This window comes from Bos javanicus, chromosome X, assembly GCF_032452875.1.
Source record: "Bos javanicus breed banteng chromosome X, ARS-OSU_banteng_1.0, whole genome shotgun sequence".
Taxonomy (NCBI): Eukaryota; Metazoa; Chordata; class Mammalia; order Artiodactyla; family Bovidae; genus Bos; species Bos javanicus.
In genome coordinates, this window is record NC_083897.1 from 128,702,620 (window position 1) to 128,725,512 (window position 22,893).

Below are 22,893 nucleotides of genomic sequence, written 5' to 3' on the forward strand. Positions count from 1 at the left end.
AAGAGTTAATCACATTGTACCAGTTATTAGTTCACGGGCTCTCAGCTCCAATTCACCCTTCAGTGTTTTCTCTAGGAATAGGCAGGACCTTTGTGCTCTACAGTAAGGACAATGTTAAGTTTGTATCAGTAGAGGGTGCTGGAGGGATAGGGAAAGGAGAGGGAGGCTTTTCTTCTTTCCTTTGTGCAGTGTTTTGTTTTATTTGCTTCTGGTACAAGGTCCATTAGCAGAAGTGTGAGGGGACATCCATGATGCCCAGACTATGTAGTCCCTCAGTGACCTCATAGCCTCACTGTGGGCTCACTGACCACCATGCTGTAGCCCTGTCAGCGTCACACGCACAGCAGCAGCTTCCCACTCCCTCTGTGAGGACTCCTACCAGCGTCGCTTGCCTGTGTCCTGGAAGGTTGTTTCCTGCTTGTCTGGACCAGCTCTAGTTAGGCAACGCAGTGAAGCTGCAATGTGATTGTTCTAACGAGCTCTGACCCTCAGCGTGGAGGAACGGTGTCCATTTAGAAGCTGTCCTTCCTTGGGTACTCTGTCTTAGTCCTAGGGCATGCTTTAGCGGTATTCTTCCACCACAGTTTAATAATTATTTAGATTAAATTTCCCTTGTTTAAGCTACTGTGTAATTTCTGTCTCCAGATGGATTCAATTATCTTTTTGAAAAAATCTTTACATTTACAGTGACAATAACTATAGTTTTTTAAAAAAACATAGTGTCTTTGATCACATAAAGAATGATCTTAGATTAAGACAGTCCTTCAATCATCTCTTTATGTGGCCATATTGTTTTTTACTGAGTTTGTGAGTCACCAAAGATTTATGGCATTTAGATCTTTGAAATCAAACACACTCCACTACCCCAACTTAATCTGAAAGGCTAATTTAGTTTGTTCATAGCTAGTAAGTGCCAGGATGGGGTCAGGACATAAAATCTTTTTAACTCTCAAATTGCTGCTCTTTCTACTACATTATTTGGCCTCACTTGACTTAACAACTGAAACAAATACTCTTTGATAAAGAGGAATGTACATTCAGAGTCAATCTGAATATGAAAGGATTTTACAATGCATAATGCATTCAGCAAATGTGACATTAGCAAAAACATCCATAAATATACCAACTTACATACTGTGTATCCAAATCATAAAGACAAACTAAAAAGACACTGAATACAAATAATTTTAATTTTTTATGTGTGGTCACATTCCCATTAGTATATACGCATTTTTTTTCCCCCATAAAAGACTAATAACATTTTCTAACTCCATCATATTCTAACTAGATTTCTTCATTCCTACATGGGACATCAGCTGTGGAGAATTTAATTTTATAGTTAAAATAATTTATAAAGCACCAAAGTGCCAAAAGCTGAAGATAATCTAATACAACACTTAAGAAATCAATGCCTATTTCAGTAATAGAGTTAATGTGCTTTTTTAGGGTGACCACAAAGATAGTGAAGTGGGCCAAAATGGAAGGGTCACATTAACTTTCAAAATAAAGAAGGATCTTAATGCTTTCTATCTACAAAACCAGTATTAGAATTCATGTTTTAATGAGATTGACCATAAATTGTATGTTTAAATGCTCCAGTTACAACCACAATGTCAACCATACAAAAACATTCAGTTTGCAATGGCTCAGGATCACAGATTTAAGAGAAGAATCTATAATTGGGAAAGCTGCCATTTTACAGCATCAGGGACCCAATATAAAACTATTTTTATAAAGTCATTAGACTGTCACTGTTTTGAAGAAATCTCTAAAAATAAAATATTAATACGATGACTTTTATTTTATTATGGAGCATGCTGCTGCACTAGTACTGACATCTGCAAGGTTTGGGGAGATTAGGAGGAAACCATGCTTAGATAAATGACATGCTATAGATGGTAGGGCAAAGTCTAAAATGAGCTTTTAATTTTCTCTTCCAGGCTCTCCTCTTAACCTAACTTTTGGTTCTATTCAGTTTTAGCCATTTCTAGTCTAGATAGCAGAGAAGGGACAGTAATATCACTTCAAATGGAGTTTAGGGGTAAACAATGCATAAATTTAAAGGAAGGAATAAAATATACATGAAATATTTGTGAAATAAAACAAATAGTTAACAGGCCAAAATAAGCCTAATTCATGATCAAACTTAAATAAGAAATGAAAAAAAAAATTTAGCTTGGAGAGAAAAGAGAGGAGAGAGAAGAGACAGTATTCATAACAATGCCCTGTAAACTGTAAAGTACTATACAATGAAGAGACAGTGTTAACATTAAAATGATAAATAGGCATTTACTTTATTTATTCCTCCCATCTTTATAAAAAAGATGGGTGCAATAAAATGCTAGTGCAAAGCAAGTGCAATATGTAAGACCACACTTCTGGTTAATGTAAAAGGTGTATTTGAGCTCAGTACAATCTGATTTAAACAATGTGACTTTAACAATCAATGCCTGGCCTGGGATTTTCATGAGTTTATCAAAGCTGACATGTATTCCCAGCTCACCAAGGAGAGCAGCAGAGCTGTGACAAGCAAAATAGGTCTGCTAAGCACAGTGGCTGAAATGGCTTCTCAGGAATACTCTCCAGTTTTATAGATTGTAGTGAAAGGTGGGAGTGAGGAGAAAGTAGGGCACACAACTGAAGAGATTTCCAGATTCCCTGCAACTGACTTACTGTATGAAACAAGGATTTGTGCAGAGAAAAACAGATGGGCTCCAACATACCAGGGAATGTGTGCCTAGGGACTAAGCCTCACTGAGAGGTAAAGATCAAATCAAGAGAGTGAAATAAATTACTCTTTATCATCAGGTGACAATCACTCAGATATATAGTACACCAATACCTGCATTTCCTTTTGTCCTTTATGGTTGCACTCTGCTATCTATATCACTATATTTAATGGCAAAATTCCAAGGAAATCCAAGCTGTCCCATCTCCAAGATAGCTCTGTCTACCACTGAAACCAACCAATGCTCTTTTCTACCCAGCTTTTTGGTCTTCAGAGTCTATTACTTTATCATTTTAAATAGAAACAACTCTCTCCAATTTTAAGGATAAAAAGGTGAATAGGAAATCTAGGCGAAGGGTTGTCCAAATCACTTTTGACAATCTCACAACATAGAAAATAAAATTATCCATTAAAGGCCATCTGGATTATAAACATAATAAATATTTACTTAATTATAAAAGTAACACTAACTGAAGAAACTTGGGATGACATTTGAAAGAAAAAACAAACAAAAATCAGCTATTATTTTATCAAATAAATAAGCAAATATTAATAAAGAACATTTTCTATTTCAAATAAAGAATTTTTTTATTTCAATTTTTAATGGTAATCTATTCTGTGTGTATAATGCTTTTAGTCTGGATTTTAGTTAACATTATCATTTAGAATCTTTCCATGAATATTGTCAAAAGATATTTTTGATATATTCATAAAATTTAAGGAAAATTTATTCATAAATCATATATGCACAATACAACTTCAAATAGCATGAATAAATATTTCATCCTTTGAATGCACCATAGTGTACTGAAGCATTAACCTATTATTGCCCATTTTTCATTATTACGTATAACGCTGCTACTTTCCATAGAAAATGCTATTGTGTTTTAGAATTTATTTTTAGACTAGACTCTGTATAGGAATACAGACTCTGGGGCCAGAATGCCTGAGTTAAAATTCTGTCTTAAATCCATTCCAACTATGTCACTTGGGGAAAGCTGTCTAACCTCTTAGTGCTTCAGTTTCCTCAACTGTAAAATAGAGATGACACTAATAATAACCATCTCATAAGGTTGCTATGAGGATTAAAGGAGTTAGTTTATACAGAGCATTTAAAATAGTGCCTGAGGCATATTTTAAACACTACATAAATGTTAGTATTAATGTTTTTGAGTCTTAAAATTAACTAAAAAAGGTTTTATGAACTTACATGCCTAGAGGCAAGGTATATCCATTCTCATTACATCAGATTCTAAGTACCATTTGGATATTTTTAGTGTGCTACTATATAAATTTGTGTGTTCATGTTTACGAATCTACAGATGAAAATTTGTATTTCATTAGTTTTACAGGAAATCCTTGTTTTCTGAGGATAACTGCCACTGGAAAGTAATGGTAGTCTTTGTGGTTTAATTCAGAAAGAACAGAGCTTGTCTCTTTAAAACGTAAGTTCAATGATATTTGTATTATTTTTTGATTTATCATTAAAAATTTTGATTTAAAAACAGTAGTTAGAACTCACATACTTTTTTATTCCTCACCATCTGTTACAGACTTAAAGTATGTATTCCTCCCAAATTCACGTACTGAAACCTAATCCCCAATATGATGGTATCTGGACGTGGAGGCTTTGAGAGGTAATTAGATCATTGGTTTGGCCCCTCTTGAATGGGACTAGAGTCCTTACAAAAGAAACTCCAGAGAATTCCCTTGCCTCTACCACTATGTGAGGATCCTCTATGAATCAGGAAACAGACCCTCACTAGATACTAAATCTGCTGGTACCCTGATCGTGGATTGCCCAGTCTCCAGAAGAGTGAGAAATGTTTGATGTCTTTCTATATTACAGGAAACCCAGAAAGAGACTTCTCTGAAATTTTAGTTTTTAAGAAAGTATTCCATTGTAAAGTTAACTTTGTGTCAAAAAAAAAAAAAAAGATAAAAATAAAGTATTTCAGCATCATATACCAAGTAGTACACTACACATTTTGTTATTTTCTTAAAAAAATAATTCTTATTGTGAGAAAAGCAATATACAAGTATCCAACCTTCTAGTGAAGGCTGGGCCATTCTTGCATAAAAAGGCCAAGACAGGAGGTAGAATAGTAACATGGAAATACAAGTGCTTTCTGAGGTGAATTGATTGGTTAATGCCAATCTCCGTCTCAAACATTATCAGCATACATTCTCAGTCACTCAGCTGTGGCCATGGGACTTTCTAGGTAAGAATACTGAAGTGGGTTGCCATTTCCTACTTCAGGAAATCTTCCTGAACCAGGGATCGAACCCGCGTCTCTTGTGTCCCCTGCATTGGCAGATGGATTCTTTACCACTGTGCCACCTGGGTTGGATCCCTGGGTGGGGAAGATTCCCTGGAGAAGGGAATGGCTATCCACTCTAGTATCCTTATCTGGAGAATTCCATGGACAGAAGAGCCTGGCAGGCTACAGTCAATGGGGCTGCAAAAAGTCGGACACGACTGAGCAACTAACACTACTACTACTACCTGGGAAGCCCCAATCATTATCAGACAAAATCTTTAAATTCTCACTAGCTGAAATGGAAAATAATCAAAGTAAATATTATACTACATTCATTTCTAAACTTCTTCAATGTTATTTATGTTGTCACTCATTTCTAATAGAGGTGAAGTTATTAGGGCAGATGAGCATCAACCAAGAAATGGATTTACAAAGAAAAACAGCAAACTTCATTAAGATGCCTTTTTACCAAGTATAATGTACTCATACTCAATATTTTTAGTAATAAGATAAAACACATGCAAAGTCATTAGCTGATACAATAAATATGGCCAAATTAAAATTTAGAAGGTTGGTGAATACAGAATCAGAGTAAAGGCAGTTTGATCATTTTATGAAGTATTTCATCCAAATGACAACAGAGGTGGATCATCTCTATTACAAAACCAAATATTTTCCTCTGATCTCCTTTTGTCACAGATCAAGAATGAAAAATTCTTATTTCAAATTTCCTTTTCTCTAGATTCTTTATTTTATGGCATTTTAACCTTGTTACATACTATAGTCTTAAAATTCTGTATCATATTTTTCTATTAAGTTAAAAAAGAATGATTATAACTAATACAATTTATTATCTTTTGATTCTTTTGTACTTTCCCTATAAAATATACAGGGCTCACTTTTTCACAGGCTGTAGCTTTTTACTTAATAACTAGTTAAGCAAAGGAATACATACTTTGCAACGAAGATGAAAATAAATCCAAGTATACTTACCACATGAAGAATTTTATTCTCTGTTTCATAGACAGTACAATCCTGAAAAAAGAAACACATATATTAATTTAAAAAATTAAACATTCCTTTTAAAATACTTTCTTAGGAACTGTACTACAATTCGAGAAAGTCTTGAAAACTCCTGGAATACTGTATACTAAAACATTCACACTGATTTGCTCTCATGGTCAGGGATAGGGATATTTTCATTTTTGTTTAACTGTGTTTTCTAATTTTAAACACACATAATAAAGGACAATATACATTAAATAGATGTAAAAGCAACTAATGGAAAATTACTATAATCATTTCCTGTCCAAACTTATACATGTAATAAATGTATTTTGCTGAAATATGTCCAACATTTCAAACACTTATTTATTATATATTGGAACATTAAGAAAAATACTAACATTAATTTCAATAGTCATATAAAGAATCTCAAAAATACATTATAATATATTAAACATATTTGCATTATGCAATTAAAATTGGTGTATGCTACCAATGAATATTAACTTTATAGTTCTTCCCTAAATTTGTCTCTGAAATTACAAAAAATTATTTAAAACAATTCTCCATTGTCTTTTTACCTGCAATTGCTAGACTTATAATAAACAGTAATATAGCAAAGTGATCTTTGCTTAGAAACTCTGTGTTTCTATGGTACAGTTTACTCAAGGAATTTATAAAATGGGCATGATAATAGCAGTAAACCAATAGCAATGTGTGAGAATCAAATGAGGAAATGAAATAAATTTCCTATATGTCAGCACTATCTGACATATAGTAAATGATAAGTACATTTTAACTATGAATTATTGTGCTCTGCATGATTTAAGAACTTTAAACTAATTACTTTTACCTCAAAATATAAAGTTAACTGATTATTATTTGGCTAGATAATTTTGAAAAAATATATATATCCCAAAGTATTGCATATTTCAAGGAATGAGAATCCATTTCACTTTTCCCCCTGAATTTAATTTTGACAAAAAGGAATCTTGTTCAACATAGCTTTTGGTAACACCATTTCACCATAATACCTTGCCAGAAGAAGCACATATTCTTTTGGGGGCTAATTTTTTTAACATTAAATTTGGTCTAATTCATTTCACAAACTAATAGAAATACTTAAGGACTGGGTTTTGCCATTCGGCAGGGCTCCTATGCCAAAGGAGGAGTCTGTTACAAACAATCACGTCTATGTCTATATAATCATATAAAGTCAATTCTTTATTTGTGTACAGAGGAGGCAAGGTGTAGATAAAACATTTATATTGGGAAAGTGCATGTGTACTTACATCTGAATTTGGAAGAGTCCAATTTTACAGAATTAACATCAAACATAATTACACTGGGAAGAGAGAGATAACTTGGGAAAAGCTGGAAGTTGCCCAGTTTCCCCATGCTGCCTCTACAGCTAGCTTCAGCTGTAATGGATGCAAGTTTCATTAATTACCTACCTTCCTAGAATCAAATGATATGGATTAAATGTTCACAATTCAAAAGGATGCTTATCAAGGAAAAAAGTAAATATGATCTAAATGTATATTCTGTTGTGAGAGAATAATCACATGGAGAATAACTATTTCAAGGTTCTTTATAATATAGTTTATTTGTACATCCCTGCTGCTGCTGCTGCTGCTAAGTCGCTTCAGTCCTGTCCGACTCTGTGCAACCCCACAGACGGCAGCCCACCAGGCTCCCCCATCCCTGGGATTCTCCAGGCAAGAATACTGGAGGGGGCTGCCATTTCCTTCTCCAATGCATAAAAGTGAAAAGTGAAAGTGAAGTTGCTCAGTCGTGTCCAACTCTTAGCAACCCCATGGACTGAAGCCTACCAGGCTCCTCCATCCATGGGATTTTCCAGGCAAGAGTACTGGAGTGGGGTGCCATTGCCTTCTCCATTGTACATCCCTAGTATGATATAAAAAAAGAATTGTTAAAGAAAATCTTATACTATTTTCAGGCTTGGACAGTAATATGTGGTCAGTAAGTAACATGGGGGCACAAAGAGTCAGACACGAGTGAACGATTTTTACTATTTTCACTTATACTATTTTCAGTAACCACATTGTTGGTAGTAGTGTTGTTAGTTTGTTACTGTTTTATTGAAACTGCTATGTGTGAATCCTTACAGGATGAAGCAAGTGAACAATTACATGACAGTAGTCAAGTGGGCCTTAGGAAGCATCACTATGAACAAAGCTAGTGGAGGTGATGGAATTCCAGTTGAGCTATTTCAAATCCTGAAAGATGATGCTGTGAAAGTGCTGCATTCAGTATGTCAGCAAATGTGGAAAACTCAGCAGTGGCCACAGGACTGGAAAAGGTTAGTTTTCATTCCAATCCCAAAGGAAATGACAAAGAATGCTCAAACTACTGCACAATTGCACTCATCTCACATGCCAGTAAAGTAATGCTCAAAATTCATGAACTGTGAAATTCCAGATATTCAAGCTGGTTTTAGAAAAGGCAGAGGAACCAGAGATCAAATTGCCAACATCCGCTGGATCACTGAAAAAGCAAGAGAGTTCCAGAAAAACACCTATTTCTGCTTTGTTGACTATGCCAAAGCCTTTGACTGTGTGGATCACAACAAACTGTGGAAAATTCTGAAAGACATGGGAATACCAGATCACCTGACCTGGCTTTTGAGAAACCTGTATGCAAGTCAGGAAGCAACAGTTAGAACTGGACATGGAAAAACAGACTGGTTCCAAATAGGAAAAGGAGTACATCAAGGCTGTATATTGTCACCCTGCCTATTCAACTTATATGCAGAGTACATCATGAGAAATGCTGAGCTGAAAGAAGCACAAGCTGGAGTTAAGATTGCCAGGAGAAACATCAATAACCTCAGATACGCAGATAACACCACCCTTATGGCAGAAAGTGAAGAAGAACTAAAGAGCCTCTTGATGAAAGTGAAAGAGGAGAGTGAAAAAGTTGGCTTAAAGCTCAACAAACAGAAAACTAAGATCATGGCATCTGGTCCCATCAGTTCAGTTCAGTTCAGTTCAATCGCTCAGTCGTGTCCGACTCTTTGCGACCCCATGAATTGCACTTCATGCCAAATAGATGGGTAAACAGTGGAAACAATGGCTGACTTTATTTTGGGGGGCTCCAAAATCACTGCACATGGTGGCTGCAGCCATGAAATTAAAAGACGCTTACTCCTTGGAAGAAAAGCTATGACTAACCTAGACAACATATTAAAATCAGAGACATTACTTTGCCAACAAAGGGCAGTCCAGTCAAGACTATGGTTTTTCCAGTAGTCACATATGGATGTGAGAGTTGGACTATAAAGAAAGCTGAGTGTCGAAGAATTGATGTTTATGAACTGTGGTGTTGGAGAAGACTCTTGAGAGTCCCTTGGACTCCAAGGAGATTCAACCAGTCCATCCTAAAGGAGATCAGTCCTGGGTATTCATTGGAAGGACTGATGTTGAAGCTGAAACTCCAATTCTTTAGCCCCCTGATGCAAAGAGCTAAATCATTTGTAAAGACCCTTATGCTGGGAAAGATTGAGGGCAGGAGGAGAAGGGGACAACAGTGGATGAGATGGTTGGATGGCATCACTGACTCAATGGACATGAGTTTGGGTAGGCTCCCGGAGTTGGTGATGGACAGGGAGGCCTGGTGTGCTGTAGTTCATGGGGTCGCAAGGAGTCAGACACAACTGAGTGACTGAACTGAACATTTTATCACTCTTGGTGACACTGGTAAGTAATTTTAGCATGGGAGAAAGCAGACACATACATAAGAAGATCAGTAAAAACCTTAGAGTCTCTTGATGTATTATGTATGTATATATGTTTCTCTTAGCTCTGTCCACTGAAAAAGCATAGAAACAATGACCAATTTAGTAGTAAATGAACCCTCCACAATTGGTGGTATTCAAACACCATTTCACAGGCTTTCTTGGAAAATGGCTAATACCAAACTGGGATAGGAATTGTCAAGAGGAGCATGAATTATATTGTGACACAAAATAGAAAGAAGCTATTAAAGATTACAAGGATTGTGTCAGTAGGATTCAGAAGTCAATATGAAGAGAATTCTCCCTGGGTAGAGATGGAGCAATTTGAGTATCTAAGAGGATAACTATAATGGACAGAAATAGTAAATATTACTAAATATTAAATATATTAATATATTTGAAGCTAAAATTTAAATATACTAAATATAGCCAAATATATTTAGTAAGTTTAATACTATTGAATATATTAAACTAATTGGATAATATATGATAGATGTATACAGCTATTTATCTGTATAGCTCTTGATTCAGCAAATATTAATCATCTGTTTTAAGGATATAAAGATGAATAAAACATGGCTTAGAGAAGTACAGTTTAAGAAGATAGGCATTCACCTAAATAAGTTACAATATGTAAAATTCTACAGTCTTCAAGAAGTTTTATATTTTAATAACTTTAGGACTATAAATGTCACAAAATCACACAAATCAACATATAAAAGGTCAATTAATTAAAAATTAAAATATTAATATAGTTCTTAATAAAATTCAACAAAACCACTGTGTTGTGCTATGAGGCATCCCAAGTGGTGCTATGGTAAAGAACTGGCCTGCCGATGTAGGAGACGCAAAAGACATGGAATCAATACCTGGGTGGGGAAGATCCCCTGGAGGAGGAAATGGAAACCCACTCCAGTATTCTTGCCTGGAGAATGCCATGGACAGAGGAGCCTGGTGGGCTACAGTCCATGGGGTCGCAAAGAGTAGGACACAACTGAGCACACACACATAGCATACATACAGCAGGTACTTCGGGGGGATTCATCTCATCCGTAAGTCATTTTATTTCCATCAAATGTGATTTTAAAATATTTGCTTCTGAAGTGGGAGTTTTATTAACACTTAAGGCCAAATCCTTTCCTAAAAGATTATACCCCAGGTTTTAAAAATAAAATTGCACTGGATATGAAGAAATCTCCATTTTCTGAACTTATGCACACTACGGAAAGGTACACCTCTGACGTTCTAGTTATTTTTAGGTTAGGATTAAATTTAGATTTTTAAAATTGGATTTAGAGCTGTGCCACTATACACTCCCAGGAATTCTCTTTAGTAGCTCATGCTGTCTTTTACTGTACATGTAAAATAACACTTGAATTTCTTTATCCTTTTTATGTATAACACTTTTTCAAATGATGTGATGCACATTTAAATGTATCAAATTCTTAATAAGACAATATTTATAAAATGAGGAGTGTTTCTTCAGTTTTGATCACTTTTTCCTTAGGACAGTAAGATCACCCTACAGAATCATAATCAGTTAATCTTTTAGTGAAACCATGATCCAATTGCTAAACTGAGCAGAATACATAAAAAATTTCTATCCTGTATTTTACCATAAATGCTAAATACTTTGTCATCTGGGGATTAGAATATTCAGTACAGATAATACATCTCATCAACTGTGTATTATAGATAGTCACAAGAACAGTACATAGGTCATTAATTGCTTTACTTTCAACTAATATTTAAATAAGCCAGCCATGCAAACCTTTGATAAGGGTACTTACATACAAATACCTCACATATTCTATTATCAAGATATCAAAATTTCTACACTATGTTGCTTCACTGATTAATTCATGTAATGAGTTAGTATTATACTCTTACTCAATCATTCATTCACTCAAGTCACAATGTTGTTGCTTAGTCGCTAAGTCGTGTCTGACTCTTGCTACTCCATGGACTGTAGCCTGCCAGGTTCCTCTCTCCATGGGATTTCCCAGGCAAGAGTACGTTTCTTCCTCCAGGGGATCTTCCTGACCCATGCCTCCTGCACTGGGAGTCGGATTCTTTACTACTGAGCCATGAGGGAAGCGCCCCAAGTCACAATACCATTCACCAGAATTTTTTTTTTTTTTTTTGGCATCTTCTAAATGCAATTCACTGTAAGGCACTATTGGGTGATCAAAGATAAATTAAACTTGATCCTTGGCCATCATTATTTCATTATTTAGTAAAGAAGTAGGTGAAACTATTCAAAAAATAATAAAAGGTAAACAAGATAAATGCTAATAGGTGATCCTATAAAAAAAGGAGATAAGTTCTGACTTCTTAACTCTGGAATGATCTTCTGAAGGAGATGGTATTTTAACTGAGCTTAAATAGCTTTTAAGTCTGGAAATTGGGGGTTCAGGGGGAAAGATCATGCCAAATTATATGAACACACTGAACAAAGGCACACAATCAGGATAAGGAAATCAATTTGGCTAGAGCCTAAGATACATGAGGTGAGTGCAATGAGAAAGAAAGTCTAAAAAATAAAGAGTCATATTGTAGAGAGTTACCAATGATAGGCTGGGGGAATTTTGTTGTTTTAAAGGGAATAAAAGCTTTATTTTTGTAAAGCAATCTATTTTGAAGCTCCCTCTTCCCTGGTACCTCAGTTGGTAAAGAATCTGCCTGCAATGCAGGAGACCCTGGTTTGATTTCTGGGTCAGGAAGATCTGCTGAAGAAGGGACAGGCTACCCACTCCAGTATTCTTGGGCTACCCTGGTGGCTCAACTGGTAAAAAAAACTGCCCACAATGTGGAAGACCTGGGTTCGATCCCTGGGTTGGGAAGATTCCCTAGCGAAGGGAAAGGCTACCCATACCAGTATTCTGGCCTGGAGAATTTCATGGACTATATAGTCCATGGGGTCACAGAGTCAGACACAATGAGCGACTTTCACTTTCCATTGGGGTAGCAAAGACTTAATTCAGTCACTTGACAATTTCTTGTGACTTTCTTTTGGAAGAGGCTGAAATCAGGATAGCTTACACTTAGTGTCATGGTTGGTATTAAACAGCAAAGTGAATGGTAAGCATGAGTGTGTGTGTATTTTAACAAAATACGGGGGTGGTGGGATGAGACTATAGTTCAAATTCTTTGGTCTAGCTTAACAACTCAAACAGACATCTCTCTTTTCTCATAGTTCTTTTTCTCTTGTTCCTTTCCTTTAGTTACAAGAATAACTTTGGTGCCATGTCTCAGAGGGAAGAATCTCTTCAAAGTTGTGTTATCTTCCAAAATATACCAGTAGACATTTCATCTCTGGGGAAGATGAAATATGCAATTTACTCTGCTAAAGGAAGTGCTCACAAATGTTTGAGTATGGGAAGACTGTGATCAAATGTTTCATGAAAACGATGAAGAAGTAGTCATGGATTTGGAAGGGAGCAAAACTGGAGGCAAGGAGGTCAGTTGGAATACTTTTTCAATAGAAAATATGATATGTAATCAGGGCTTGAACTGAGGTGATGATGGTGGAAGGGGAGATGAAAAAAGGTAGATGAGATACACGTAGCCAGCAATGAGCTAACTCGGTAATTAATTGATAGATACAGAGAATAATGGGGAGGGGAAAGTTAAACATTACCCTGGGGTTCAACTCTAAGCAGTTGGATGATTAACACTGTAGAGATGATAGGAGGAGAGAATTTAGAGAAAATAAAATAATTCTACTTTGGGCATGTAAAATTAGAAGTGGCTGAAAGGCCATATATTGGGCTGGCCAAAAGTTCATTTGGGTTTTTCTGTAAGATGTTATGTAACATCTTATAGAAAAACAACTTACAGAAACCCAAACAAACTTTTTGGCCAGTCCTATACAAAGCTGCTCAGCAAGTAGCTAAGAAAAAAGCTGAATTGGATCAAGAATAGAATCCAAGCTGGGAAATATTTACATTAAAGGGAGAATTAAAGGTACAAGAAAAATGAAACAACAATGAATTCATCAACAAAGAATATGTGTAGTGAGAAGACAGCTATGGACAAGGTCAGAGAATGTTTAGGAGTCAGATGATGCTTGCTTCGGCAGCACATATACTAAAATTGGAACAATACAGAGAAGATTAGCATGGCCCCTGAGCAAAGATGACATGCAAATATTTGAAGCGTTCCGTATTTTTTGGGTAATTCATGTTGAGTTTTGACAGAAAACAACAAAATTCTGTAAAGCAATTATCCTTCAATAAAAAATAAATTAATTTAAAAAAAAGAGATGGAGGAAGTTAGTTATGTGGTCAGGAGTAACTGGAGAAAGCGTTACAGAGACATCTAATAAAAGTTATAGTGATAACAGAGTTACAGTAAAACATATCTGTGCTGTCTAATTCAAGTCATTAGACATGTGTGGCTATTAAGCACTTTAAATGCCTTAAGTGCAAATGAGGAACTGAATTTGTAATTTTCTTTAATTTTAACTAATTTACATTTCAATTGCCACATTCAGGGAATACCCAGGTTGTCCAGTGGTTAGGTTTCCATGCTTTCACTGCTTTGGCCTGGGTTCAGTCCCTGGTAGTAGAACTAAGATCCTGCAAGCCATACAATGTGGCCAAAAAAAACACCTGCCACATGCAGCTAGTGGTTACCATATTAGACAACAGCACAAGTCTAGAGAAATATACTTAGTCCATCCAACAGCTGGAATAGCCATTTGTTGTTTAGTTGCTAAGATGTGCCAGACTCTTTGCGATCCCATGGACTGTGGCCAGTCAGGCTCCTCTATCCATGGGATTTCCCAGACAAGAACATTGGAGTGCGTTGTCATTTCCTTCTAAAGGTGATCTTTCTGACCCAAGGATCAAACCTGCATCTCCTGCATTGGCAGGTGAACTCTTTACTGCTGAGCCACCAGGGAAGCCTGGAAAAGCCATTTACCAAGAAACAAAAAACAGAAAAAGCAATATCTAGGAAGAAACCATGAAGGTATTTCCCAGTCATTAACCAGATCCTTCATTTTTTTTCCCCTTCAGCAAAGGGCAGAGTCCAGTCTACTATGACATCTACAGTAGCCACACAGTACAATAACACCAGTTCTCTCTGTAAGATAAAATACAGAAGAGCATGAAAAATGAATTCCAAGAACCCATCACATAGTTTTGTGGGCACTGAGAAAGCAGTGCCAATGATAAATGATTTGCAATGGATGAAAGATAAAAGTTCAAACTAAATTAAGGTTCATCAGAGACTGAAACTGACTGAGTACTTCAAGTGAAAAGAAGAATGTCCACGGTGAATGGACAGGCATTAACATCCTTCCTGAATATGTTATCAATATGCCATAGTTTAATTTTCATTTCAGATAAATGTCCTTGGCAAATAAGGCAGAAGTATAATAGCCCAACAATTACTTCCTTGGCAGTCCCTTCACCATTGTGACTGACTCAATGATCACAAACTTGTTAGTTTTCCTGATGTTATTTCAGAAATGAGAAGAATGTTCATGGCATTGAAACATGTATAATATCATATATGAAACGAGTCGCCAGTCCAGGTTCGATGCACGATACTGGATGCTTGGGGCTGGTGCATTGGGATGACCCAGAGGGATGGTATGGGGAGGGAGGAGGGAGAAGGGTTCAGGATGGGGAACACATGTATACCTGTGGCAGATTCATTTTGATATATGGCAAAACCAATACAATATTGTAAAGTTAAAAAATAAAAACAAAAAGAAAAAAATTAAAAAAATTAAAAAAAAACAGAAATTTTAAAATGACCCACTTAAAAAATTGGCTAAGGTTTTCATTAGGTTAAATACGGTTATGAATTATAACAAAAAATGCAATAAACCAAGAATAGGAGGAGAATGTGGGTGGGCATGACCTTAGAGACCATCTTAGTCTTTCTGTCGGTGAACATAATTACATTCTTTTGCACCCTGGATCATATTCCTCTCCAAAGTTCTGTTCCAGCTCTCCCACAGGAGCTCATCTAAAATGAAAGCACACTTGACTCTAATCACTCATCTTTTACTTGACAACGAAATACTAATGCTCCAGCAGTTGGATGAATGTGGAAACTAATTTTTTTAGCTATACAGACTTGGAGGTAGAAGCAGAAGTGAGTTTTTTTTCCAGCATCTAAGTGGCTCTCCAACAAATCCAAAAACCACTGAGGTAAATCCAACAAATCCAAAATGGTCTTGAATGGCCAGATAACTCTAACTGTATGCATTTTATGTTTCTATCAGTGATCTAATTGTTGGTCTTTCCCATTAGACTGTCAATATTTTCAAAAAAGGAACCCTATATTCAACTGCACTATCTCTGTAATATCTCCAGAGGCCCTGTATATGCTATAAATGTGAATTCATCACTTATGATTATTTTATTCCATTGAGTCTCTATTTTCATATTCCATAGTAAGTATTTAACATTGGGTTTATAGGTTAGTTATAAAAACGAAACTTTAAAGCCATATGTTAAAAACAAAACTAACTGCTAAACAAACTAGCACAGTATATTTAGTTTCTTCACACTCCTATTTTGTACAAAAAGACTGAGTTTCACAGTTTTAAAATCATTTTAAATATGAATTTGGTATTAGACTTCAATTTGCATGATCTCAGCAGATATTTTCAACAAAAATAATTGGGGCTTTCTCAGCACAAAGATTAGCATTATGTAAAAGATATCAAGAATTTTATATTTATTCAATGAAGCTAAAATTTCTTTGTAATAATAAGTCTCTCTAGCTTCCACATGTTCAAGTTACTTACTATAATGACCATCTAATATATCACAAGGGCTTTGTGGTAGCTCAGCTGGTAAAGAATCTGCTTGTAGTGCAGGTAGACCCTGGTTCAATTCCTGGGTAGGGAAGATCTGCTGGAGAAGGGATAAGCTACCCACTCCAGTCTTCTTGGGCTTTCCTGGTGGCTCAGACGGTAAAGAATCTGTCTGCAATGAGCAAGTTCAGTTCAGTCGCTCAGTGGTGTCCGACTCTTCGCAACCCATGAATTACAGCATGCCAGGCCTCCCAGTCCATCACCAACTCCCGGAGTTTACCCAAATTCATGTGCATCGAGTTGGTGATGCCATCCAGCCATCTCATCCTTTGTTGTCCCCTTCTCCCCCTGCCCCCAATCCCTCTTGGCATCACAGTCTTTTCCAATGAGTCAACTCTTCACATGAGGTAGCCAAAGTATTAGGAGTTTCAGCCTCAGCATCAGTCCTTCCAATGAACACCCAGGACTGATCTCCTTTAGCATAGACTGATTGGATCTCCTTGCAGTCCAAGGGCCTCTCAAGAGTCTTCTCCAACACCACAGTTCAAAAGCATCAATTCTTTGCTGCTCACCTTTCTTCACAGTCCAACTCTCACATCCATACATGACCACTGGAAAAACCACAGCCTTGACTAAGACAGACCTTTGTTGGCAAAGTAATCTCTGCTTTTTAATATGCTATCTAGGTTGGTCATAACTTTCTTTCCAAGGAGTAAGCGTCTTTTAATTTCATGGTTGCAATCACCATCTGCAGTGATTTTGGAGCTCCAAAAAATAAAGTCTGACACTGTTTCCACTGTTTCCCCATCTATTTCTCATGAAGTGATGGGACCAGATGCCATGCAAGACCTGGGTTTAATCTCTGGGTTGGGAAAACCCCCTGGAGGAGGGCATGGTAACCCACTCTGGTATTCTTACCTGGAGAATGGAAAGAAAATCTATAGTGTCTAAAATTGGGAGAGAATTTTTCCCTTGTGATAAATCCAACTGAAGAGTTCAAGCAAAGATTAATACCACACCCCATTGGAAATAAAGATATCAATTAAACATTAATTCTTTAATTCAAGACCATACATCTGACTGCCAGAAAATAAATGGAAGATATAAGATATATGAAAACAGATTCCAAGTATTAGTTTAAAAAATTCCTTAAGCTCATGCATCTTTGCCCTATTCATCTGCTTAGATTGCACTTTCATAGACAAAATGGAACCGTTTCTTTTAGTAACTATGTCCAACATTTGAAAAAGTAACATCTACCCGAGCATTCAACAAATATTTTTAGATCAATGATGATGATATTCAAATCATAACAAATACTAAATTGTTAAAGTAATAATACTAGCTTATATCTAGGCTGAACATTGTACACCCTCAAAATAGATATTACATGGAATCAGTATCCATTTGGCATTTCCTAGTCATAACACTGAGAGATTATCGGGTAGAATTTTATGCTTTGAAAAATTTCAAAGTCTCCCCCTCTCACCAAAGTCTCCCCTTCCCACCAAACTTACCACCCTATATTCCAGTAGACTATACTTCAAATACCAAGAAACACACACACGCATATAAATACAGCATTGAGGGAAAAGAAGAAATTCTTCAAATTCAACCTTTACCAAGCTGTTTTCTTGATATTTGAAATTTTAGCACCTAATTTTATTGCCCCTTTCCTTATATTCAAATAAACATTGTTGTCCTTAAAATTCTAGTAAATGCTATAATGAAATTGTTTATAGGTTCAATATTGTAGCAGATTTGTATTATGATTTCTAAATATATACTTTCTTTTCTTAAGGGAAAAGTAAATTTCCTGGAGCCACCAATGTTGGCCATGGACCTATGATTTACTTTGTTCAACAAAATGTGAGTTGAAGTGCTATGTCTTATTTCCATGCAGAAACTTTAAATACCAGTTCATAGTTCACCAGGCTCTCTTTTCCCTGTGCAAGCAGTATTCAAGAAGAAGCTAGTCTGAGCTGTGAAATGAAGAGGATGTGGAGAAGAGCTAAAGCAACCCAGGATGGACATGGAACATGAGCACTGGACATGAGCATTATTAAAAGCCACTAACATTTTCAGGTTGTTACCACAGCATAATCAACTTTATCTTGACTGATAAAATCCTCCATCAAATAAAAAGGCGAAAAAACAGAACACTCACTCAAATGAAGATCTAACCAGCACAGAGTTTAATACAATAACTATTTCATCAATTTTACAGGTTGTACTTCTTCATTTCAGGAAATATGAGGTGCCATGTCACTCCTCACAGAATGTAATTCACAATTAACCTCAGATTACATTCTACTACCTTCATGCAAATCTAGTCTTTTCCCATCTTGTACTTTAGAGAATTTTTACCTCATTTTTACTCAGTTTGATTTATGCTCACTTGTCCTAATTACTTAATTCTGACCAGTTCTTCAACCTGCCCCTGTTGATTACAATTTCAATCCGTTATTTTACTTGTGTCAGAGTCTAATATCTTATGAATTACCTATCTCACATCAGTGGTTATTCTGAGCCAACCCAAGAGGCCATGGTTATTAAAAACTACATCAGCAGTTGGGCAAAATATCTCAGAAAACCAGTGGCTTTAAAAAGCAGTTCTATATTTTCTTTGATTTCTTGCTTTCATCTAAGGTAGGTATGAAATCTATGTCACAGATTTTGTGTAATGATTCAACTATATAATCCAAATAAGGCATAATATGGTTTATAAAAATGCTAAAATATTACTATTCCTTCTTGTTTTAGTAAGTCTAGTTCTACCTCTGTCTGTTGATACCACATTAGTTTCTAGAATGGGTTCTCTTGCTATTATGAATGCACAAGGACCATTTTTGTTAATAACATATATATTTGGTGTTTCGAAGAACAAGTCTAACCCTTTTGGAAATACATTTATGACCCAAATAGACTATGAACTGATAGCAACAGTTGTATATTCGAAACTTCAGCCTGTTTTATAAAAGTGTGGGCTCTGGGCTGATATAACCTATAAATAGTTGGACCTCCTGATCCATTGCTCTCAACCATTCATACTGTAGTGAAGTCCAAGAAAACTACATTTTTAACAAGCTTCCCTGGGTAAATCATAGTCCTTGGACCAACCATTGGGAAGCACTGTTCTTGATCACATACATTTTCTTACTACCTCACGTTCATCTCATTAAAGCAGTGTGACTACATCACAGTGGTTATCAACTTTGGCTCTATGTTAGAATCAACTGAGGCATCATTTAAAAAAACTTATTACAACCCTACCAAGAGAGTCTAATTTAATAGGTCTTGGATGGGACCCAATATCTATGTTTTTAAATAAAAAGCTCTTTACTCCATTCCAAGGTGAAGCCAAACTTGAGAAACAATGAGCAGGAAGTATTACAAACCATGTCAAAGCAGCTGGATCTGAGTCCTGGTCATGTCACTAACTGACCATGTCACTGTCCCTCTCTAAAATTCCATTTATCCATTTACAAAATTGAGATAATGACATTTAGTCTACCTATTTCACCTGATTATTGTGGGGGATAAATCTGATAAGTTCTAAAAGCATTTTGCCAACCTCAAAATAGAAATAATACCATTGCCTGCCTATTATACTTTATACAGCCCTTTTTTCTTGCTAATAATTTTTAAATGTCATAAGATATAGGATTTATCCAGATGACGTGGCTTGAGGGAGGGGTTATAAAGGTGAACTGAAGAGCCAAGGGTAGAATACATTTCAATTTTAAAAAGCAGGTAGGAAGACGGGACAGGAAAGCATTCATGCAGATACTTTAAATGGGAAGAACCACTATAATTCTTAATTCACCAGCTTATTACCAGTTTCACAAGGAGACAAGTACCATTAACACTGTCCCCCTCCTGCCCCCACCCAACTCATCTCCCTGGAGTTACAAGCATTAAAAGGAGAAGAAACAGAAGCAGCCTCAAACTATTCTTTAATTTATTTTTAATTGGATAATTGCTTTACAATGTTATGTTGGTTTCTGCCATACAATGATGTGAATCAGCCATAAACATACATATGCATACCTCCGCAGGCCAGCCATAAGCATACCTCCCTCTTAAACCTTCCTCGCACCCCCACTCCCATCCCACTCCGTAGGTTGTCACAGAACACCAGCTAAGTTCCCTGTGTTATATAGCAACTTCCCACTAGCTATCTATTTTACACATGGTAATATATATGTTTCAATGCTACTTTCTCAATTAGTCCCACCCTTTCCTTCCCCCATTGTGTCCACAAGCCTGTTCTCTATGTCTGCATCTCTATTCCTGCCATATAAATAGGTTCATCAGTACCATTTCTCTAGATTCCACATATATGCATTAATATACTATATTTGCTTTTCTCTTTCTGACTTACTTCACTCTGTTTAACAGGTTCATGCACCTCACAACAACTGACTCAAATCCATTCCTTTATATGGCTGAGTAATATTCCAGTGTGTGTGTATATATATATATCTGTCAATGGACATATAGGTTGCTTCCATGTCCTGGTCATTGTAAATAGTGCTGCTATGAACACTGGGGTAAGTGTATCTTTTTGAATTATGGTTTTCTCAGGGTATATGCCCAGTGGTAGGGCTGTGGGGTCATATGGTAGTATTATTCTTAGATTTTTAAGTAATCTCCATACTGTTCACCACAGCCTTAAAATATTAAGGACTATATCTGTAATAATCATGATATACCTGGATTTTATCAACTTTGAAAAAAGAAATCAGTATTTTGTTTAGTTCTCTCTCAGGTTTTCATCAGCCTCAGAACTAGTTACACTGATTACATTTAAAATCCTGTAACCCCTTTTTAGGTGAAATTTTAAAGAGAAAATGAATCCTTTCCTTTTTTCAACATTTATTTGCCTGGCACTGGAGACACTCAGGTGCAAAAAGCAGAAAAGTTGCCTTTACCAAGTCTCCTACAGCAAATCTTTTCTTAAATGGATTAGTATTACATTTGGCTTGATTTTTTAAAAGGAATCACCACAGTAGATTACAAATGGAAGCACATCAAGGATTCTCTTCTGAAAACCTGACCACCTAAAAGGGTTAAGAATCGTGTAATCCATCTTTCTATTTCCTTATATATAATAGAGCAATAATGCTAAATGTTCTATCTTCTTTGGGAGAATATTTTAAAAGCCTCTTGGAAAGTGAACTGTATAATAAGACAGTATGACAAAATGTAGTAATTCAGAAAATAGGAAGGCAATGAAAGTATATTACATAAATAAGCAATAAAACTTTGAGAAAAGGATGTGGTACATTTCTAAAGATGAGCATGTGTATACTGTATAATCCAGCAATTATCCTCCTACATACATAGTTAAATGTAAGTATATATTTCAAATATTCATGGTCAGGAGAATGAATAAACACTGAAGTATATACATATAATTAAGTAATCTATGTATTGAAAGTGAAAGAACTACAGTGACTAAACAAAACATGAATTAGTTCAGAATACACTATCAAATAAAAAAGTAATATGCAAAGTGATACTATGTGTACAAAGCTCAAAGTCAAGCTTAACTAAATGAAATGTTTAGAAAATGTATGAAATTACTTTAAAGGAAAAAAATGAAATAATAAACACCTTTAGAAGAGGCAGGGTAATGAGAAGAAAGAGCACAATTATAACTAAGACAATATTGGTAATGTTATAGCTATTAAATGGCCAATTTAAGAGTATTTATTTTTATGCCTCACAACGTATATATGACATGAATTATTTTGTGTGTGTATATATAACATAATTTTTAAAATATAATAGTGAGAAAACAGATGTCTGAAAAATAGTATTCTGTTATTTATTACCTAAAAGAATTTGATTAGTATACTAAATGGCACCACACATCCAGTTCTTCTGTTATTATTAATGATGATACTATTGAATATCTACATCTTTAAAAGTGTCTTGGTAAGACGCTCAGATAATATGCAACACAGTCTAAGTTTGTAAAAGAATGAACCTATAAAAACAAGCTATTTCATTTTATATAAGTTTTAAAGTTTTTTTTCCCATAAAAAAAGTGTCATAAAGCTGGAAGAATAAAAAATTATTATGTCCAATATTCTAAATAGTGCTTTCCTAAAGTCTTATTAGCATGTAATAATTTCATCACTTATTTAGTTTTGTTCTGAGCCTTCAGAAAATTTGCAGCTATCAATAATCATTTTTTAAACATCAAGAATGAGGATTTCTTTTTTTCTCTGTGTATTTATATCTATTCTGATTATAATGCTATATTCCAGGCCTTAAAGGGATATAGGCACATACACACAACATAATCTCAGCTTTGTAAATTCTATAAATTTTTGGTTTCATACTTGTCTTCAGA

General features: G+C 35.6%; 1 protein-coding gene and 1 non-coding gene across 7 annotated transcripts in view; one reads left to right on the plus strand and one right to left on the minus strand.

The window, feature by feature from the left end:
- Positions 1 to 22,893, minus strand: part of CNKSR2 (connector enhancer of kinase suppressor of Ras 2) — a 286,598-nt gene that overhangs the window by 165,532 nt on the left and 98,173 nt on the right. For all 6 annotated transcript variants that reach the window (XM_061407935.1, XM_061407936.1, XM_061407938.1 and 3 more), the window contains exon 5: positions 5,983 to 6,024. In XM_061407935.1, the coding sequence (XP_061263919.1) occupies positions 5,983 to 6,024 (42 nt within the window). The remainder of the gene's footprint in view (positions 1 to 5,982; positions 6,025 to 22,893) is intronic.
- LOC133243660 (U6 spliceosomal RNA) lies at positions 13,817 to 13,923 on the plus strand. The gene has a single exon (XR_009735200.1). It is a non-coding gene; the product is annotated as a U6 spliceosomal RNA (small nuclear RNA).